General features: G+C 45.6%; 1 protein-coding gene across 4 annotated transcripts in view; it reads right to left on the bottom strand.

The window, feature by feature from the left end:
* Window positions 1-11,080: 11,080 nt before the first annotated feature.
* The window catches only part of loxl2b (lysyl oxidase-like 2b), a 159,384-nt gene continuing 147,259 nt past the window's right edge, over window positions 11,081-23,205 (bottom strand). For all 4 annotated transcript variants that reach the window (XM_054738183.2, XM_054738186.2, XM_054738182.2 and 1 more), the window contains one exon: window positions 11,081-11,156. In XM_054738183.2, coding sequence (XP_054594158.1) covers window positions 11,086-11,156 — 71 coding nt within the window. In that variant the 3' untranslated portion in view covers window positions 11,081-11,085. The remainder of the gene's footprint in view (window positions 11,157-23,205) is intronic.

The following is a 23,205-nucleotide window of genomic DNA, read 5'->3' as shown; positions in this document are numbered from 1 at the left end:
TGCATTATTGCAGGACACTCAGCAAAATATGGACTCTACACCATGAGGCAGGCACACGTTAATACTTATAAGAGCACATAAGGTGAGCAACACCACATCTCCTGTTCCTGGAAAGCCTTCAGCCATCCTTCGATGACTGAGAACCTCCATCAGCTCTGTCTCCTGTCTGCCTACAATTATTATAATAAATATTGTGTTTGACAAGTTTTTTGTGCTGCCAAATATCTCATTTTGATTCCAGTTTTGATATTTTAATGGATATTTATAAATTACATTAATTGAATTATCACATTGTTGCATGTTTAACTAGCTCTATTGTGATGAATTAAACTAGCACCTCACTGATAAAAGCTTGTTTTAATTTCAAGCATGTTTAAGTATTTATGGACATGAACAAAAACAGGAAATATATAAATTGAGATTTATTTAATTAATATAACAAATAAGGGGGAAAGAGTCATTGAAAGGCACATTCTTCTGGAAGCTCCTGATCCTGACGACACCAGCAGGAGACCAGCTGCAGACACCAGAGGATCACCTACGACCAAGAGAGCAGCTGGTATCCGTAAATAAATAATGAAATCAGGGCAGTTTTAGTGGGCTGAACACATTACAGAATAATTTTCTCATGGGGTATTTTCATAACTTTCTATGCAGCAGACTGTAACTTGAGCCCAGAGCTCCTGGAGAGCTGCTATCCAGCACATTTCAGTGGTTTTCCTGCTTTAACAGGTTAGATTAGCTGTTAAGCAGCTCTGCTATTTGTTGCTGATTAAAACCAGGTGTGTTGAAGCAGATAAACCTCAACATGCTGAATACTAGCTCTCTAGGGCCGTGGAGCCAAACCCTGCAGCTAATCCAATGCTATGGCTAACGGCTATTTACCATTCAGAGGTGGTTCTGTTGGGTCGGTTCCGCTAGTTTCAGGCAACTAACAAGCTCAAAACAATAAGGCTCAGGTCCGCTTGTCTTCTCCAAATAGACTTGGTCCCTTTCTTCTCGAGTGTCTGTGTAAGGAGGGGGACAAACGTCCTCCACTTCTAATAACTGCTCAGAGTGAAGGGAGCTAGCATCGTCTAGTTAGCCACATCGTCTTCATCACTGCCGCGGCTCCGCCCTCTCGGTCCTCCAGGCAACGCCTACTAATGTTGCAGTTTTTGAAATTGACACGTGGGTGGAGTAAGACTCTGAGGGGGGAGTTACCACTTCTTTAAAGTAATTTGAGCACAAAAAATGCACTTACAAAGCTTCCTATAGACATATTATATAATATTTCATAAGTCCCAATTTTTTTACATGAATTTCTTCCTTGGCTTCAGCCCTAACAAAATATAATAAAATGTGTGTGTGTTTCTCAGATTTAACCCCTTCATTGCCATGTTTATTATCAAAACCAGAAGTTTGAAAACTGTACAAAAAATGAAATAATCAAATCATTTTTTGTGTGTTATGTCCAGATGACCTTTTTTGTGGGTAAGTTGTCACAGCCTTGGAGTGTCACAAATAGGCATAAAAATATGTTTTGCTCACTTTGTAGTTTTTGTGTGTTGTCATATTTTCTAAAATACTCACGTTAAAGTCATTAGAGCACAAAAATTGCACTTACAAAGATGGCCAGTTGAACACTTTATTAAAGCACATGAACAAAGATGTGTGTGTGTGTGTGTGTGTGTGTGTGTGTGTGAGTGTGTGTGTGAGTGTGTGTGAGTGTGTGTGTGTGTGAGAGAGAGAGAGAGAGAGAGAGAGAGAGAGAGAGAGAGAGAGAGAGAGAAACAGAGGGGAGTGAGCTAACAGCTGCAGGTTAAGCACACAACTGATGAGTGCTCCTCGCACTGCCTGTCCACATTTTCTGCAAAAGCGTGCATGCAAGCCTGTGCTTCGGTATGTAGCTCACCACGATGGTGGTGGAGGTGAAGGCGAAGAGGGAGGACAGAACCGCTCTGCTTCTCATCTGCAGCAGCTGTGGGGGCAGCTCTGGCTTGTTGCGCCTAATTGTTCCCACAAGACACTTTTTATTTTGGAGCAGCTCTTCTCCAAGGGCTAGTGATGTGAAAAAATTGTCTGTGGTGACAGTGTGGCCGCTCAGTCCCTCAGTGAGCTCCAGCACCACCCGCCTCCCTTGCTCCCTTTCTGCCGGGGCGTCTCGCGCCATCTTGCCCAGGTAGGGAATAATCCTCCAGGCATAAGAGGCCACATCGCACACCAACCACAGCTTGAGAGGAACGAGAGGAACTCGTTCTGGGTGAAAAGATGGTTTTGCAGCTAACTGAGTCATTCTTAGAGAAACAGCATCAAACACAATCTGTGTGCTACCTCACCCAGCAAGACGACCCTCTGTGTGGATCCGGAGGTCGAGGAGGATGTTCTCAGCCTCAGGGTACTCGGTCCGGTAGAGAAGGCGCAAGTAGTACCGATCCTCTGGTCCAGAGATGTCGCAGGATACACAGTGTTGAGCGTTTGGCTTAACTCTGAAGGAGTTTTGCGTCAGCTGGTTATCGTGCATTTATTAAAAGCAATTCTATCGGCATGACAGAACAGCAGGTGGAGGTTCAGGGCGGCCGTTCCCTGATCCTCAGGATGGTGGTTGGTTCACAAACTGAACTTTTGCTGCATCGTCGGAGAGGGGAGAGCGGGCAGTAGAGGGCGACAACGTCCTCTGCTGCCCGCAGATGAACGGAGAAGGAAGTGACGCGCCACCATCAGCATCAGCCTGAGGAAGCCTGCAGCCACCGGCGAAACGTAGCGACACAACAGGTAACAAAACCGTTTCTGTGTTTTAAAAAAAGAATGACAGCATGGGCTTATCACATATATCGATATGCAAAATTAATTTATTTAAATCCACACCAGACACGTGTTTTTGGCACAATCAGTGCAGCATTGATTTAGCATTGAGAATATTAAATAATCATGCATGCACATCTGAAATTGTCTCCTTAAGATGTTATTGTCAATTAGGCTGTACATATGTAAAAAAAAAAGATGGACATTAGTTTTTGTGACATAGTGAGTCATCTTCAAGGTATAAAGGTTTATGCCCTGAAGAAGGTCGTACCGAAACACGTCGGTGTTTCCTTGTTTAATAAATGAAAACCTCAGAGTGCCTCAGATCACCGGATCTTCTTCCTCATGTTCTACATTTATTTGATGCTGAAGAGCACCTGAGAGTGAGACATACGTTTTTTCAACTATTCCCCATGGATGCGCTCACTTCCACCTGTTTTAGATCATTTTATTCATGTTTTCATAGAACAGATTAAAAAAAGATCAATATAATAAAAAGTCCAGTAGCATTAAAAATAATGAAAAGCATCACTGCACATGACCGAGGAATACTGAATGTGAAAGTGGCGCTGTTCTTAATTCATGCATCAGAGGGTTAAGTTGCTGTGTGTGTGTGTGTGTGTGTGTGTGTGTGTGTGTGTGTGTGTGTGTGTGTGTGTGTGTGTGTGTGTGTGTGTGTGTGTGTGTTTATCTTCTCACAGAAGAAGAACCCAACACCAGCAGACTCAGTGCTCCAGTCCAACAGCCTGAAGAGACACCATCATCAGCTTCAACAGATGTGTGTGAACATGTAGGAGCTGCTGGCCCCATGGATCCTGCTGACTGGCCACAGCAGTAGAACAAACTGGAAAGTAGAACTTTCTTTATGATGACACTTTGATATTTGAGTTTTGCTTTTGATTGCACAGTTTAATGCTGCTGTTGATTTTTGCACCCCCCCCACCCCCACCCCCCATGACATTTGCACAACATTTTGAGTTGTCGGTTATTGTAATATTCTCAGTTACTTATCTTTCAAGCTTACATTTATTCTTCAGGCTGTTGACTTTAAAGAGTTGCTGTGTGAATATTTAAACACACATGGGCAGTCTCGCCTTGGGCACCAGATTACCTAGAGCCGGCCCTGAGCATGCTGTTCTTGGCTCCGAGCATGATCACCATCTAATTCTGGTCACCATGCGCATTAATGTGTTGACAACATCGCCTTTATTGCCTCCAGCCCATCCATAATGAGCACCACGGAGCCTAAATGCATCATCTGTACAACTGCTGATGCAATTCTCAGTCCCTATGCTGCTGCTCTGGCAGATGCTCATTCAACTCACTGTCTCTGAGTCCGCTGCCTTCTATGCACGAGTACATGATGGAAAGTCCAATCTGCCCTCATGTTCTGCTTGGTCCTCACTTTAGATGAGCCGCTTCCACATTTGCCTGGTCCAGTCTGGGCTGGACAGCATCGGGTCCATGCCCAGCACCGACATAATATGTGTGACCATGCATGTACATGATGTTTGATCCTCATGCTGACAGTCACCCACAGTTTTGTGTCTGCAACGTTATGTTTCACTTCTAAGTCACGCTGCAGCGGATTGACCACGCCACAACATTGTAATGTGTAACCCCTCCCATGTGTTCCTGTGCTAGATAAAAACGAGTCACGCAGGGAGAACTGTGGAGTTGGAGTGGAGTCACGACTGTGTCCTGTTTAACGTCTCCATTGCTCTCTCCCCTTTGCTAAGCTAAAACAGACAATCTTTGTTTCTGTGTGATTATTACATTAGAAAGGAAAAACCCCTAAACTGCTGCAAGTGCACAATAAAACAACTGGTTGGGCAATGGCTAAGTCATTAATACTAATAGTAATAATAATAATAGTAATAATAACAATAATAATAATAATAATAATAATAATAATGGCAAGTTTTGCTGTGGATGCAGATATTTCACTATAATGGCAGATATTCAAGCAATGTTTCATCAAGTTAAGGTGGCTGATGACCACATATATATACAAAAAATATAATAATAATAATTATAGGAATAATAACAATAATTATAGCAATAATAATAATAATAATAATAATAGGAAGAGGTAGAAGATGAAGGCGTAAGTGGTTGCTTCATCACTCTTTAATATAGTTTAACACACAGCACGTTGTTTTCAAGTATATATTTGGTTTACATAAACTGGCTGTTTAATATGTTCTGGGCCCTCAGAAAACAGAGGGCCCGTTTGATAGCACCATTACAAACAGTACACAAAACCTTAGTCCACACACATCAAAGTACAAAACAAATGTAAACAAAAGGAAAATGATAACATCTCACTTTAAAAACAGTTAACTGACAGGTTAGTGGGAAACATTCTTGCAAGCTGGAACATCGAGCAAATGAAATGTGATCAGCTGTAACCTCTAAAATTTCTTTAAAAGAACATCTGAAACTGTAACCTTGTGCAACACGGGCTTGGCCCTGTTTGGGAGTCCAGATGAAGAGTGTTACTCATTTGTGTCTGAGTTTTCGTAGTAGATCTTTCTGGTAACCAAGACCCATCTATAGAGCTCCGGGAGTTGACGTCACTTCTCCCGGCATGCAACAGTTCAAATCGAAACGGCGCCATATTGGCAGGCAGAAGCCCGCAGCTGGACTATTTGTTATTGTCATAAAACTCAAACGGGAAATATGGTAGATTCCTGTTGTGCCCCAGGATGCAGAACAGACGCGGACGACATAAGGAATGAGCCATCTACAGGATTCCCCAAGATCCGGAGCGCCGCAAACGTTGGATCATTGTAATAAAACGCGCTAGTGACCGGGCTAAAATGAAACTGTGGGACCCCGAGAGTAAAGGTTTTCACTTACGCAGCGACCGCTTCATATCAGGTACTTAAACCAACGTTTCCTCAACTGTGTGTGGTATTTATTTTAAATGCTTTTATTACGATTCTTAGTGGGCTTCCTAAACTTATTTTGGCGTGGCTTTTTCTGTCTTATTACTCATAGCAACAAGTAAACATCATGTAAAACGTTGCCTCGTGAGTTCTGCGTGCTGCCGTTTACGTGTTTTATGATCACAGCAATTAACCGGCTAAGCTGTATTTAATTTTTAAGCAATGGTTGATCAATTGTCAGATCACATATAAAAAGCACTTTGGATTGCTATTATCTGTCTCACCGAGACAGATCTCAGACAGATCCTGAGACGCTCCTGCCTGACATATTTAATTTATTCACGGGAAAAAAATCAGACTAATGATTTCTCTTGGCGTTCAGTTTATACATTCAAACAGCACAGCGCTCTATTTAAACTACTTACGTGTAAATCTGTTATTTGTCCATCCATCCATCCATTTTCATCCGCTTATCCGGAGTTGGGTTACGGGGGCAGTAGCGTTGAGAGGCCCAGACTTCCCTCTCCCCAGCCGCCTGAGCCAGCTCCTCCGGGGGAATCCCAAGGCGTTCCCCGGCCAGGTCCGTAAGAAGTCCGCTCCGACAGCTTCTGGCATTTTAAAAAAGTATCCCAGGGACACGGTAAGGGTCGGAGATGTTTAATCTATTTAATTTCTGACTGTGTAAAACGATTTCTTCGGTTTTGAAGTGTGAAGTAAACTCTGACAGAGTAAATTCCAAGCCGATCCCATTCATTTTGTTTACCTTTGTTGCCTGCCAACATGGCGTCTACTCTCTGAGTCACGTGACGTCCGGAGCTCTATACCCATGCAGAGAAGGAGCGCTCTGCCACAGGTATAGTCACCTTGCTGGGCCCAGTTTTCATCATTTAGCACCTACCAGTGGCATTGTCGCTGACAGACTCTAGGATACATTTACAGAGTATCTGCAGGTCTTGAAAAGTCTTAAAAAGTCTTCAGTTGAATTTAGGTAAATTAAAACCCTTAAAAAGTCTTAAATCCATGAAGTTAAGCCTTTAATTGGTTAGTGTTGACATGTATTTAAAAAAAAGCCTGCCTATTCAAAATAAACGCCATGAAGTAATAAAATTAACCAATTTTTAGGTCTCTGCCAGCTGTTTGCTTGTGCTTCCGTGCCACTTAACTTTGATCACCAATTTTCTTCTCGCCAATTCAAGAAGATGATGGAAGGAAATTGGGCAAGTGTGAATTTGTTTTTTCTTGGCTTGATGTGGATGATTTTAAACGGTGGCTGAAGCCTGTGACAAACAACAAAAAGGAGGCAAACGGTTTGACTTGTAAAAAAACATTCATGTCGCCTCGATGGGCATCTGCGCTATCAAATCCCACAGGAATGGAGCTAGCCACAAAACCGCCGTCATTAGCTGCCGCCAACCTCAGCGATCAATTGCCAGTTTTTTTTCCAAAGCTTCGGTGACAGCTGGAGAAACATTGTCGCCTGCAACACCTGTGAATACACCTCTAACCGACGTGGCGACCTCTACAGCAAAGACTTTGGCAGTAACGGCACCCTCAAAGCGGCGCTAGCGGGCACACCAATGCAGCGTGCTGCGGTGACTGGGTGTTGACACACCATGGTTGATCCACCACTCTCTGAACTCTCATGAGGGAATAAATAAAACTTCCCAAGTGATGTTTCCGGATTCAACCCTTGTAAGAACTTTCACTTGTGGAAGGGATGAAACAGCACACATTCTGAGGTTTGGATTAGCACCCGGCTTTAAGCAGCAGCTTCTGGACAGCCAACGCTTTGTTTTGATGTTCGACGAGTCTTTGAACCAGACAACGAAAAAGAAGCAGTTCGATGTCCATGTACGCTTTTGGCAAGATGACTGTGTCCAAGCCAGATATTTGGGTAGTTCAGGGACACAGAAAAGCCAATGATCTACTCAACAACATTAAAGTAAGTAAGCAGTCAATTAAAAATGATGAATTATAAAATGAACATTTTGTAAGATATACACAATAAAAAGTTGAAGACACTCCTCTTAACCCTATGAGTCGTTCCACCACAGCCTGTTAACCTCCATGGAGACAAATTAAATTAATTAAGTTAATCTGGACCATTTTAACCATTGTGGGCTAATTGAGAGTTCTTAAAGAGCAAGTCACCCCCTACAAGAAACTTACTTCACTCCCACTTCATGTTTGAAAAATGCAACAAATGCTGTTGCTTGGCAGACCAAGAGGGCGGAGCCGCTAACAAATACACACACACACAGGCTCACAATGGCATTATGACATCATAATATACCAGATGACATCATAGCATACCTCTTAGCCAATAGCGGTGGCAGATTTAAATTCAAATACAGTGCAGAATTTTTCCCTGACAATGGCGCAACACTGACAGTTTTAGGCAGAATATTTGATTAACCAAGATGCACTGAACTGCCAAATTATTGACTACACGTGTCTGCAGCATGATTAGATGCTCCTTTATATAGTTTATCAGCAAAAAAAATGTGATTTGGGGGTGACTTGCTCTTTAAGGTTTTCATAAATACTTTCTTTTCACAGAAATGTGTTGAAAACTGAACAGCAGACACCTTCGGCATGGATGGCCCTAATGTCAACTTCAAGTTGGGAGATGTTTTGCAGCAGGAGCATGAGGAACTATATGAAGCTGTGGCCATCACACTGTCCATAATGCTGTGAAGGCAGGCTTTACGAGGTGGCAGCTGGACAAGTTGCTTCGAGCCCCGCATTTCTACAATGTGCCAGCTAGGAGGGAAGATTTGACTGCATTCACAGGGTCTGCCTGCTTTCTGCAACCACAGATGGGTGGAAAATTGCCCGGTGGCAGAAAGGGCCCTTCAAATTTGGCCAGTGATTATTAAGGTTTGTTTACTATACACCCATGTTGTTGTGCTTAGTTCAAATGTCAAAGGTGATCCTTTCATTGCTGCCAAACTTCAGTTCTTCCTTTTAATCTCAAGGACCTTTGACCCTTTTCTAAAGAAGTAACGAGCCAGCCTTTCCTTTCTTCGCCAAAGATTTGAGTGAACTGATAAAAGAAAAAACTTTGTAAAAAGTTTTGGGGTTGTTATATTATGCTGTTGTAAAGTATGCCGTAAAGTACTATTGAGTCTAAGTTTAATGAGACGGTTTCTAAAGAAAGACCTTCTGCAAGACATCACTCCACTGCAGTTAACCAAAGTCCATGTCTCTAATGAGGCTAGCTGGGTCTCTGCTACAGATGCTAATTTAGGTCTAGGTGCAGAATCAGCCTTCTGATTGAAATCAGGTGTGAAACGGGAAAAACTAAACCATGTAGGACAACAGCCCTCGGGGACTAGGACTGCCCAACCCTGGTCTAGCCACTCTCCACTGGAACGGCCACTGCCCTAGACAATCTGTTGGTGACTGAGTGGAGCTGAGGCTACGTTCACACTGCAGTCAAAAGCACATCAAATCCAACTGTGTTCACACATGTGGTCCGTGTCTGATTCTGATCTGACAGCACTTATCTGGTTTATTTCAAATAAGATCCAGGTCACTTTCATATGTGGTCCTGATTTTCATACATACATATCTGCAGCCTGAATGGTTTTGTTGCATTAGGTCTTTCTGCTTTTGATGTCACTGAAAAAAAGTGATGAAAGATTCACGGGTCTGTCCGGACATCCTGTCAAGTTTCTGAGTGAAAAATACAAGATGATTGGGGGGGTGGTCCTCTGTGAATTAACAGGAGCCTTTTCAGTGAATACTAATTTGACCAGCAGCAGCCCTGGCCTGATTAAAACAACCCTGTAAGGTGATTCAGTCCATACTAACAGCAGGAAGTAGGGACTTTAAACTAGGGGCTGCACGGCTTCATTTTTTTTAAAGTCGACAGTCAAGTAATGAAAATCGTGTCGACTTTCGTCGTTGATGATGTCATACACCTGAAGGGGCGTGGGTTGCTGGAGTTTTTGACAATTAAAATTGCGCCCACATTTTCAAAGTTAGACACATTTCTTTTAACAACGGTAGTTCCTGCTTCAGCCCTCTCCCCCCTCCCCCTGCGCAGCGGCCGCAAACTCACTGGTGCGCCTGCAGCCTCTCGGAGTTCCTGCTGCTCTAAACATTAAAATAATTATTTCATTTTCTGTTCCTCACTTCTGATTACCTTCAATGGTGTCTGTTTGTTGCAACCAGCAGGTACAAAAACTAACTTGTTTTTATTTGACTATTTTTCTGTCCTGTCTGTTTATTATCTTCCTGCATCTCCTCTCAGTCCTAAAGAGAAACTGCTACCTGGGTTCATATATATTCACCTCATGAGTTACCTTTGAACTGCAGTTCTAAAAGATCTACCGACCGCAAAAACAGCGGAGTGCTCGCTGCTCGCCGGCCACATCAGTGAGGTGAAGTTATTGGAGGACAAAACAGGTGATGCGCCCCGATCCACAGCAGCGGGGAGCATCACGCACAAATAAAAGACAGAAAACATTAAAGGAAATGAGCCGACATGAACGATCGCGTGTTAAATTTGTTTTTGAGGTGGCGACACCTGATTTGATAATGTTACTGTGGCCGTGCTCAGGACGCAGATGTCTGGAGCGCGTCAACAATCAGAGCTTTGCATGCGCAGCTGGTTAAGGTTAGAACGGGGATGAGGGGAATGTTAAATTGCAAGAGGGTAAAGGTCACAATTTGGTTGAATGTCCGTTTTACGGCGGGTGACGGTACCGACGCTCTGGCACAGCGAGTTGCCTCCCGACGAGCAGGAGCTTGTCACCCGCTGTCTTTTCCGAGGACTGCATCTTGTCGGTCATTATCACGTGACAGCGACTAGTCGATGACAGGCATAAAAAGTCACTACAGAGCCGTGAAGTCGACTAGTCAACTAGTTCATACAACCCCTACTTTAAACCTCCATCTGGTAGCAAAACCAAGAGGATGGGAGGTTAAACGTTCTAACCCTACAATAGATGAGAGGATGCTCCAATGATTCCTGCCGGGCTCAGGCTGCAGTGTGACCGATCTCTAACACCTGACATGATTATTATAAACCTGATGAAAGAATGATGAAACTAGATTTCTCTGTGCAGGTTTCTAGTGCTATCAGGCATTCGTCTGATTCTTCTGGTCATTTGGCCTTGAAGAAAGAAAACACTTTCTTTAGAAAGCTGCATTTCCTATGAATGGTTAATGATGTTACTTAACACCGACTAAGTGCATGTCTCTTACTGGGAGAAATTAAACACATTAAAAAGAGAGTGTGACTGTAGGGAAGGCTGGGGGGTTGGTAGGACTCATTCTGCCTCCGTTTGGACAGGAGACTTTTTCTTTGTGAGGGGAAGAGGAGGAGGAAAGATGACTTGTTCTGGGCTGGGAAGGAGAAGGGTCCTCCACAGGTGGGATGCCTTCCTTTCTTACTCCCTCTTCACCTGTGGGCCACTTGGTTGTTGAGGAGTCCTGGGAACATCTCCTCTGTCTCAGAACTCAATGAGCCTCCTACAGAAACAAACATTTACCATAAAACCACTTTGTGTTAAGGCTGCTGTAAAGTTCTTTTATTCCAAATGAACATTCAAATCCAACAAGTATGATTTTTAGGGTGTCAGCAAAATGATGTTTGATCATTTGTTCCTCTTTTATGTCCCTAAACACCGATAGTTCTATAAAACCACCAGCTGTCTGCAGCTGGGTGACAGAATCAGGAAAAATGAAAATGGGGGGGGATTTTAACTACAGTGGGAAATGGCATACTTTGCTGTCATTAAAGGGATATTCCACCCAAAAATTAGATTTTGTCTATTGACACATTTTGTACAATTACATATGTGGGAAAAAACTATTTGTAAGCAGCCCAGTCCAAACCCTGCTGTACTCCTTTCAGGTTAGCTTAGCATAAACACAGGAAGTGAATGGATCCATCAAGTCCCTAAAACCACCCAGTAGTGATCCCAGTTCTGCTTGGTGACCTAAATAATCAGACCGGCTGCAAGTGAAAATAATTAGGAATCATGGGCACCATTTTAGACTTGGGACTACTTTATGACAAAGCACAGCTGTAAGCCTCCGCTGAAAGCTGCAAGAGAGCCCCAAAGACACCTGGGGTGTTTCTCAATCCATAAACACCTCTTGTTCTGTGTAAACAAAGCTGCACATGTTGTTAGTGAACCGGCATAAAACACACACACACACACACACGTGTGTGTGTGTGTGTGTGTGCGTTGTAGAAAAGTTGTTTTAAGCTGACGGAGACACAGTATTTATTTTCTTTCTGCACAGAATTGCTGCGCCAAGTTGAACCAGTTCAATCTTCTGCAAGAACGGAGACCTGACTGATCAATCAGAAGCAAAGCTTTACCAAATACCTGAACTTGCTCCTCCTCTGGTAATCCAAAATAAATCATTGTGAATGATCCGTGATCCCCCTGAAGCTGTGAAACACGGAACTCATTCAATCTGCAGCTCAGGGACAGGAGGAAGTAGGCTTATTAAATGTGTTTACACCATTCTGCACGCTGCTGCTCATGGATGGAGTGTCAAAAGGGAGGGCCGTCCCACTCAGGTGAACACCACCCTCACCCTTACCATTTTGCGCCGCGACCATGCTGACCACAGCCCTGCTGCTCCAAGGTCGAGAGCTGAGTCCGGTAGCAGGCCTCCTGAGACCATGCACAAAGGGTTAAAATACGTCCTTCGTGTCTTGGATCCATCAAAGACTAACAGAGTTCTACTCTTCTCTTCTGCTGACCAGAGTGCACATCCTCCTGCACCTGTTGAACCTGCACATGACTCAGTTGAAACGACGAGTCCTCCAAAACTGAAACATGCCCCTCGCGCATCCAATGCACCTATTAGCATGTAAGGAAATCCTTAGCAGACAAACCTCCACTAAAGTTTCTCTGTGATATCACCCGTGAAGGTCCCAAGTAGAAACCTCACATCCCAGTGACCCTTGAGGGATCTTAGACTCTGGTTCAGACATTTCCATCATCTCGTTCTCTTTGGGAGAGCGTCCGCTTGGCTGCGGCTGGACTGGGTCGTGTCTTAACGCTCACACCCTGCGCCGTGGACATGAATCCTTTAATTCCAATGACCTTGTCGTCTGTAGCTCTCTTTGAACTTTCAGTGGGTGGCATGTCTGCGAGACACCCAGTGTTTGTGTCTGACATCGAGGATTTTCCTAACCTGCTCATGCGCTTTAAGCCTATTGTTCCACTCGGTGGATGGAGGCTCTGGACCCGGTTGACTCAACCGCTGCCCATGGAGCTCCACCAGGACCTCATTTCTTTCTTAGGTGTTGTTAACAACAACCGCACCGCCCAGATGACCAGTCGGTCTGGTGTTTCTCTAGTCAGTGACCGCCCTAGTCTCTGCATCTGACTTCCTTCACCCTGCGGTGGGCCACCACCTATCGAGGGGGGAGGGGGGAGGGGGGGGGGGTGTTGATGACATCACTCCAGAGTGCCTCCCTGTGTCGAGCCCTCAAAAGGCCGCTCCTGCACCAGGCTACAGTTGTCATCATCCAAAATTTCAGGTTTCTGGTCTAATAAAGTATCTTATGCTGGTTGTGTGCACCTTTGGGATGTCCAGTGTGGCTACGCCTCCTCCTCAGCCTTCTCTTCCACAACTTTGTGAACCTGGTTCCTCTTCAGGTATCACGCTCAGGGTGAGCCCAGGTCTGTTAATAACTAACTCGTCTATTCACACAAATGACCCTGGCATAGCATGCGCTAGGAAACTGCTAAGTTCCTTTACCACACTTTTTAAAATAGGTACCAACTGGACTCACACGAGAGTGTGGCACTCTGACGCCGACATCTCTCACAATAATGTGATTTCTGATACCCACAGCAGGGAGAAGGTTTCTCCCTGAGTTTCTCTCATGTGCTAATACATTTGGGTCGCTCTTTAACTTGGGCGTCTCATTAGTCAACTCCATCAGGTTTGCCACTGTCAAACATCACGTCACCAAGCTTAAAAGGGATCTCCCTTCCCCCGACAGCATGGCTTACAGACCACCGTGGTCCACACTGGTGAGGTCTCTCTACATTACTTGGATCCAGATAGACACAGGTCTGTTGTAGAGTTTTTTTTCCCCAAGAAAACACCTTCTTTCAACCTGTGACTTACTCCCGGTCCTCCTCTGACTCTGTCAATCTCCTCACTACATGCTCCAACTGCTGTTTGTCACTTGGGCTGGCGTACGCACTACTCCGTCACTTCTCCACATGTTTGTCCCCCTCACTACACCTTTTGGGGAACCGTCTAGAATGGACTCTGACGCCTAAAGTTCCAAATGGTGTCACGACCAGAACTAGAGGACCCGTGAGGACACCCAGACACAGTAAGGCGCTTGTTAACATCTTTATTAAAAGGAAAACACAACTAGGTGTTACCAGAGGTGGGCGAGGCTGAAGCAGGGTCAGGAGGAAGCATGGGTCAGAACCAGAGAGGTCCATGAATGCTACAAGGGGCAGGCAGGAGGCAGAATACAGAGAATGGTCCGAGGTCGTGAGTCCAGGGGGTCAGAAGCAGAGAAACAATCCAGGCAGGGAGCAGGCACGTGGGCGGGTAGAGGCTCAGGAACAAGCTCAGGATCAACGATTCAGGCAGAGGTTTGGAGTGCTGGAGAGTTTAATGGCGTGAGATTTCAATAATCTGGCACTGGTTGGATAGCAGGCTGGGCGTTACATAGCAAAGGGGCAGGTGTGTGGCATGAGCTGATGACAGGGTGCAGGTGATGGTAATTCAGTGGCTGAGGGCTTGATTGAGGAGGCAGCAGAGGCAGAGGAGGGTGTCAGCCTGGGAGTCATGACAAATGGTACTCCATCACCTACCAACTCGCCTCCAGTTACATCTCCAGCAGTACAGGTGCTGGCCAGTAAATTAGAATATCATCAAAAGGTTGAAAATATTTCAGTAATTCCATTCAAAACGTGAAACTTGTACATTATATTCATGCAATGCACACAGACCAATGTATTTCCAATGTTCATTACATTTAAATTTGATATTCATAAGTGACAACTAATGAAAACTCCAAATTTGGTATCTCAAAAAATTAGAATATTCTGAAAAGGCTGAATATAGAAGACACCTGCTGCCACTCTAACCAGCTGATTTACTCAAAACACCTGCAAAGGCCTTTAAAAGGTCCCTCAGTCTTGTTTTGAAGGCACCACAATCATGGGGAAGACTTCTGACTTAACAGCTGTCCAAAAGACAATCATTGACACCTTGCACAAGGAGGGCAAGACACAAAAGGTGATTGCTAAAGAAGCTGGCTGTTCGCAGAGCTCTGTGTCCAAGCACATTAACAGACAGGCGAAGGGACGGAAAAAATGTGGTAGAAAAAAGTGTACAAGCTCTAGGGATAACCGCACCCTGCAGAGAATTGTGACGACAAACCCATTCAAAAATGTGGGGGAGATCCACAAAGAGTGGACTGCAGCTGGAGTCAGTGCTTCAAGAACCACCACGAGGAGACTCATGAAAGACATGGGATTCAGGTGTCGCATTCCGTGTGTCAAGCCACTCTTGAAGTAGAAACAGCGCAAGAAGCGTCTCGCCTGGGCCAAGGACAAAAAGGACTGGACTGATGCTGAGTGGTCCAAAGTTATGTTTTCTGATGAAAGCAAGTTCTGCATTTCCTTTGGAAATCAAGGACCCAGAGTCTGGAGGAAGAGCGGAGAAGCACAGAATCCACGTTGCATGAGGTCCAGTGTAAAGTTTCCACCGTCAGTGATGGTGTGGGGTGCCATGTCATCTGCCGGTGTTGGCCCACTCTGTTTCCTGAGGTCCAGGGTCAATGCAGCCGTCTACCAGGAAGTTTTAGAGCACTTCATGCTTCCTGCTGCTGACCAACTTTATGGGGATGCAGACTTCACCTTTCAACAGGACTTGGCACCTGCACACAGTGCCAAAACCACCAGCACCTGGTTCAAGGACCATGGTATCCCTGTCCTTGATTGGCCAGCAAACTCGTCTGACCTTAACCCCATAGAAAATCTATGGGGTATTGTGAAGCGGAGGATGCAATACGCTAGACCCAACAATGCAGAGGAGCTGAAGACGACTATCAGAGCAACCTGGGCTCTCATAACACCTGAGCAGTGCCACAGACTGATCGAGTCCATGCCACGCCGCATTACTGCAGTTATTGAGGCAAAAGGAGCCCCGACTAAGTATTGAGTGCTATACATGCACATTCTTTTCATGTTCATTCTTTTCAGTTGGCCAACATTAGAGAAACAAACATTTTTTCATTGGCCTTTAGAATATTCTAATTTTCTGAGATACCAGATTTGATGTTTTCATTGGTTGTCACCTATAAATATCAAAATTAAACGTAATAAACATCGGAAATACATTGGTCTGTGTGCATTGCATGAATATAATGTACAAGTTTCACGTTTTGAATGGAATTACTGAAATATTTTCAACCTTTTGATGATATTCTAATTTACTGGCCAGCACCTGTATTTAAGGGGGGATGAGTTCTATCTGCTCTCCCTCTGTTCTCTGTTTTAAAAATAATCGTTTACCCCCAGCCCTACTAAACATAACATACAGACTTGGATGACTCTAATGTCATGCTGTGGGTTTCCATACTTATATGACAAAGTTCATAACAGTTAAAAGTGAGTAAGTCCACTAACTGTTATGTTCATCCAAATTCCATTTTCTTAACAGTTTTCTACTCCTAGATATTTTAGGATTTTTGCAAAATTTTCACAAATTTTGCAACTGATTTCAGTTCGTTTTATACTTCAGTTTTACAATACTAATCTCTGATTCATTCTGTGGTGCATTCACATACAGGTTAGATTACTGACACTGATTAACTTCTTGTGTTTCATCTTCATTTTTTTATTATTACTTCTTTTAAGAACACATACATTTTACATTACATTGATTAACTTTGTTTTATTAGAAACATTTGATGATTTCTTTTGAATTCAGTTTTAATTTTTACCAGTTATGATCTACTGATTATTTAGCTCTTCCATTTTAATAACATTTTTGCTCTAAAGCTTTAATTTCCCTTACATATATTATAAGGTTTTGTTTATTTTGTTCGTTTTGCAACACTTTTCCAGTACACGTAGTTTACTACATCCACTCCTTTAAGCTGGCCTCTTTTCACATAATCTGAGTACACATAGCACAAACAAGTATGTATAGTACTAGTGTTTTTTTATTTGTTCTTTTCCATCAGACACCATCTGTGTGGGTCTATTGTCAAATGCCCTGTGTGTGTGTGTGTTTTGATACTTTGCTGAGTTTCGCCAGATGTCCTCGCTTCATGAGATAACATCACTGCTTCATCACCTGGCTTTGCTGCTCTGGGTCCGCTTCTTTTTAATCTATATATTTTACCTTTGGCAGCCATTTTTAGAAAATTCTGGGTAAATTTTCATCTCTACGCTGACGATTGTCTGCTTTATATGGCCCTAAAATCTGCTGACCCTCTGCAACCACTGACTGACTGCCTGAGTGAAGTCAGGTCCTGGCTCTCGGCTAATTTTCTCTATCTTAACAGCTCCAAACTGGAGGCTATTCTCTTTGCCCCCTGCTCCTCCTCGGCTGTGGAGCCATCTCCGCCCCCATCATTGTCAGCTTTGGTGAAGCCGACAATTACAAATTTGGGGGTCACTGTGGACGCTTTTTTAAAAATGGATGCTCAGATAAATCAGGTAGTCAGGTTGTGTTTCTTTCATCTTCGTCGACTGGCCAAACTAAAATCTGTCCTGAGCAAAAAAGATCTTCAGTCGGTTGTTCATGCTTTTGTAACGTCACGTCTGGACTATGCCAGCTCACTCTTATATGGTGTTCCCTCCTCTTCAGAGGTACGTCTCCAATTGGTACAGAATGCTGCCGCAAGGTTTCTTACGGGCATAGACCGACGGCAGCATATCACCCCTGTTTTGGCAAATTTACACTGGCTTCCAGTTTGTTTTCGGATTAAGTTCAAAATTCTCCTGTTGGTTTACAAATCTATTCATGAAATGGCCCCCTCCTATTTGGCACATCTTTTGAGTCCCTATGTTCCGGCGCGAACCCTGAGGTCCTCTGACCAGACCTTCTGCTTGTCCTTGGCTATATGGCCCGTGGCGAACCGGCTTTTTCAGTTCGTGTGCCTAAACTTTGAAACCAACTACCCCTGAAGGTCCGACTTGCCCCCTCCCTTTCCGCTTTTAAAGTACGTTTGAAGACATATTTCTATTCCCTGGCCTTCCCGGTCAAGAATGTTTAACCCTTGTGCTTTCCTGTTTTTTTTAATAGTTTTTATTTGTTTTATCTATTTTGGTGATGTATTGTCTTGTACAACACTTTGGTTGGAGTCGTCGCCGTTTAAATGTGCTTTATAAATAAAGGTTGATGATGATGATGATAATGGTTCTTCTGGAGTTCTGGACGTCCTGTGGTTTTCCTGCTATGGTTTTCCTGGATCGCTACAGATCACTGTGGATTGATGGTATCTGGTCTGTTTCTGCTCAAGGCTCTGGTTTCCTGCTCATCGTGGTCTCTGCCTGTGGATATCGCTAAGTGGGATTACAGTTTCCTGATTGGGATATCAACTGACTGTTCTTCTGTGTGGGGGGGTTACTTTTCCTCACTCCTGCTGCTTCAGTGCCTAAGAACTAACTCTGCCTTCCTCTGCTGAGTCCTCAGGGCCTCTAAGATTGTCCAACGCCTGATGGTCTTTTGCTGTGAACCCTTGACCTTGGAAGGGGGGAGGTGTAACATACCAAATGGTCAATTTTTCACCATCTACTTGACCACAAGTTAACCTTTCATTTGCAGACATTTACCCACTATCCATCAGGCCTCCAAACCAGAAAGTTCTGCTCAGTGCTTGTTTGCATACATGAAGACATAACAAACTGTCAAGGTCTCCTGCAAAGGTCCTGCACTCTCTGTGTAAAAGCCAGACTGCCGACCCTAAATAAAAATCCAACCTACTTGAAACTCCTATATGACTTTACAACTCATAAGCTTAAATAATCATGTGTGATGAATGAACAAGATGTTTAAATCAAATGTCTGAGTAATCTGTGCTTAAACCAATAATGAATTTGAAATGAATAATACTTTTACAATGATCCATTTATATCACAAATCATTATGTGTTTGATTTAACAAGTTAATCATTGTTTACACTCATACACATTATAATAAGATACATATTAAGGTTAATATTTACTTCACAAAAGAGTTGTAAAATATTCTCATTCATAAAGTGTTAAAATTTATCGAAGGATCTTTCATGGCGGTTAAAACGAAGAGTCGGAGTACCCGGCCCGGAGGGTTACCGGGGTCCCACCCTGGAGCCAGGCCTGGGGTTGGGGCCCGTGAGCGAGCGCCTGGTGGCCGGGCTTTCGCCCATGGGGCCCGGCCGGGCCCAGCCCGAACCGGATACATGGGCTCGTCCAACTGTGGACCCACCACCCGCAGGAGGAACATGAAGGGTCCGGTGCAATGCGAATCGGGTGGCAGACCAAGGCGGGAGCCTTGGCGGTCCAATCCCCGGACAAGAAAACTAGTTTTTGGGACATGGAACGTCACCTCGCTGGCGGGGAAGGAGCCGGAGCTTGTGGCAGAGGTTGAGCGGTACCGGCTAGATATAGTCGGACTCACCTCGACACATTGCATTGGCTCTGGAACCCGAGACCTGGAGAGGGGTTGGACACTCTACTTTGCTGGAGTTGCTCCGGGTGAGAGGCGGAGGGCTGGGGTTGGCTTTTTGTTAGCCCTGAGACTCTCTGCCTGTGTGTTGGGGTTTACCCCGGGGGACAAGAGGGTAGCTTCCTTGCGCCTTCGGGTCGGGGAACGGGTCCTGACTGTTGTTTGTGCTTATGGGCCAAATATCAGTTCAGAGTACCCACCCTTTTTGGAGTCCCTGGGACGAGTGCTAGATAGTGCTCCATCAGGGGACTCCATTGTCCTGCTGGGGGACTTCAATGCTCACGTGGGCAATGACAGCTTGACCTGGAGGGGTGTGATTGGGAGGAACGGCCCACCTAATCTGAACTCGAGCGGTGTTCTGTTATTGGACTTCTGTGCAAGCCGCAGTTTGGCCATAACGAACACCATGTTCGAACATAAGGATGCCCACCGGTACACTTGGTACCAGGGCAGCCTAGGTCGCAGGTCGATGATAGATTTTGTAGTCGTATCATCTGACCTGCGGCCGTATGTTTTGGACACCCGAGTGAAGAGAGGGGCGGAGCTGTCAACTGATCACCACCTGGTGGTGAGTTGGATCAGATGGCAAGGGAACATGCCGCGTAGACCTGGCAGACCCAAACGCATAGTGAGGGTCTGCTGGGAACGCCTGGCAGAAGAACCTGTCAAGACGGTTTTCAACTCCCACCTCCGGCAGAGCTTTGACCACGTCCCGAGAGCAGTGGGGGACATTGAGTCCGAGTGGGCCTTGTTCCACTCTGCGATTGTCGAGGTGGCTGTTGCTAGCTGTGGTCGTAAGGTGGCCGGTGCCAGTCGTGGTGGCAACCCCCGTACCCGCTGGTGGACACCAGAGGTTCGGGGAGCCGTCAGGCTGAAGAAGGAGGCCTACAGGGCGTGGCTGGTCTGTGGGTCTCCGGAGGCAGCAGACAGGTACCGGATAGCCAAGCGGGGTGCAGCAGTGGCAGTTGCCGAGGCTAAATCTCGGGCGTGGGAGGAGTTTGGTGAGGCCATGGAGAAATACTATCGATCGGCTCCAAAGAGGTTCTGGCAAACCGTCCGGCGCCTCAGGAGAGGAAGGCAGCAACTCGCTCACACTGTTTACAGTGGGGATGGGGAGCTGCTGACGTCAACTGAGGCTATAGTCGGACGGTGGAAGGAATACTTTGAGGAGCTCCTCAATCCCACCAATGCGCATTCCGAGGAGGAACCAGAGCTGGGAGGCCTGGGGATGGACTGTCCGATCTCGGGGGCAGAAGTTGCAGAGGTAGTCAAACAACTACACAGCGGCGGAGCCCCGGGGGCGGATGAGGTTCGTCCTGGGTATCTCAAGGCTATGGATGTTGTGGGGCTGTCATGGTTGACACGTCTCTACAACGTTGCGTGGTCATCGGGGGCAGTTCCTAGGGAGTGGCAGACCGGGGTGGTGGTCCCCATCTTTAAGAAGGGTGACCTGAGGGTCTGTTCCAACTAGAGGGGGATCACACTCCTCAGCCTCCCTGGAAAGGTCTACTCCAAGGTACTGGAGAGGAGGGTACGATCGATAGTTGAATCTCAGATAGAGGAGGAGCAATGTGGTTTTCGTCCTGGCCGTGGAACTGCGGACCAGCTCTATACCCTTGCAAGGGTGATGGAGGGGGCATGGGAGTTTGCCCAACCAATCCACATGTGCTTTGTGGATTTGGAGAAGGCTTATGACCGTGTCCCCAGGGGCACCCTGTGGGGGACGCTCCAGGAGTATGGGGTGGGTGGCTTTCTGTTAAGGGCCATTCAGTCCCTTTACCAGAGGAGCGTGAGTTTGGTCCGCATAGCCGGTAGTAAGTCGGACCTGTTCCCAGTGAGGGTTGGACTCCGCCAGGGCTGCCCTTTGTCACCGGTTCTGTTCATCACTTTTATGGACAGAATTTCTAGACGCAGCCGTGGTGTGGAGTGTGTCGAGTTTGGTGGCAGGAGAATCTCGTCTCTGCTTTTTGCGGATGATGTGGTCCTCCTAGCTTCATCCAGCTCTGACCTTCAGCTCTTGCTGGGTAGGTTCGCGGCCGAATGTGAAGCGGCTGGGATGAGGATCAGCACCTCCAAATCTGAGACCATGGTTCTCGACCGGAAAAGGGTGGCTTGCCACCTCCGGGTCGGGGGAGAGGTCCTACCTCAAGTGGAGGAGTTTAAGTATCTCGGGGTCTTGTTCACGAGTGAGGGTAGGAGGGATCGGGAGATCGACAGGCGGATTGGTTCGGCGTCTGCAGTGATGCGGACGCTGAGCCGATCTGTCGTGGGGAAGAGGGAGCTGAGCCAGAAAGCCAGGCTCTCGATTTACCGGTCGATCTACGTCCCAATCCTCACCTATGGTCATGAGCTTTGGGTAATGACCGAAAGAACGAGATCGCGGATACAAGCGGCCGAAATGAGTTTCCTCCGTAGGGTGGCCGGGCTCAGCCTTAGAGATAGGGTGAGGAGCTCGGACATTCGGGAGGGACTCGGAGTAGAACCGCTGCTCCTCCGGATCGAAAGGAGCCAGTTGAGGTGGTTTGGGCATCTGGTCAGGATGCCTCCTGGATGCCTCCCCGGGGAGGTGTTTCGGGCATGTCCTGCCGGCAGAAGGCCCCCGGGTCGACCCAGGACACGTTGGAGAGGTTACATCTCCAATTTGGTCCGGGAACGCCTTGGGGTCCTGCCGGAGGAGCTGGTGGACAAGGCCGGGGAGAGGACGGCCTGGAGCTCCCTAGTTGGGATGCTGCCCCCGCGACCCGGACCCGGATAAGCGGAGGAAGACGACGACGACGATAAAGTGTTAAACACCTTTGTATCTGAAGAAGGCCTGGCTTATGACAAATGTTTTGGTAAGCCCTCAAGACATGGCACATTCTGATTTGACAGAATGTGCCAGAATTTATAAACAATGAGTTTATCAAAACAAGAATTACTTCCCGATTGTTATTTCTTTATGCTACAAAATACTTTCACTTGCAGTCAATCTGATTATTTTCACCAAGCAGAATCGGGATCACTACTGAGTGATTTTAAGTAAATTTTTACTCACAATGCTAGTTGGATCCGTTAACAATACATTTTATTTAAAAGCGCCTTTCAGAACACCCAAGGTCACTTGACAGAAAATACATTCAGAAAATACATTAAAGCAGCAATAAAACCACAATAAAACGCAAAGAAGAAAAAACAAAGAGAGAAACGGTTCAGTAAAATCAGAGGTCATAGGCAGATTTAAACATGTGTGTTTTGAGTCTGGTTTTGAAAAGGGTGAAACTGTCGATGTCCGTGATGTCTGGGGGGAGTGAGTTCTAGAGACGGGGAGCAGAGCGGCTGAAAGCTCTGCTCCCCATGGTAGTAAGACGCGCAGAAGGAACAGCAAGATGGATGGAGGAAGAAGATCTGAGAGAACGGGAGGGGGTGTTAATACTTATAAGGTCTGAGATATATGGAGGAGAGAGGTCATGGATTGCTTTGAAGGTGTGGAGGAGAATTTTGAAGATGGACCTGAATTTGACTGGGAGCCAGTGAAGCTGCTGAAGAACCGGGGTGATGTGGTGAAAGGAAGGGGTTCTGGTGATAATACGGGCTGCTGAATTCTGGACCAGTTGCAGTTTATGAAGGGGTTTGTTGGGGAGACCATAAAAAAGTGAGTTGCAATAATCGAGACGGGAGCATTAACTTACTATGGTTAATGCTAAGCTAACGCAAAAGGAGTACAGCCGGGTCAGGAGAATGACTGGGCTGGTTACAAATAGTTTTTTCTCACTATGTAACTCTTGGAAATATCAACAGACAAGATTAAAATTTGAGTAGAATATCCTTTTAAAGTTCAGCCAACCACACAAATGCAGAATGAGGCTCTGCTGTACGTTTG

Source organism: Nothobranchius furzeri, chromosome 17, assembly GCF_043380555.1.
Source record: "Nothobranchius furzeri strain GRZ-AD chromosome 17, NfurGRZ-RIMD1, whole genome shotgun sequence".
In the NCBI taxonomy this organism is placed as follows: domain Eukaryota; kingdom Metazoa; phylum Chordata; class Actinopteri; order Cyprinodontiformes; family Nothobranchiidae; genus Nothobranchius; species Nothobranchius furzeri.
The sequence above is the reverse complement of the archived record's forward strand: the minus strand, read 5'-3'. Positions and strand labels throughout refer to the sequence as shown.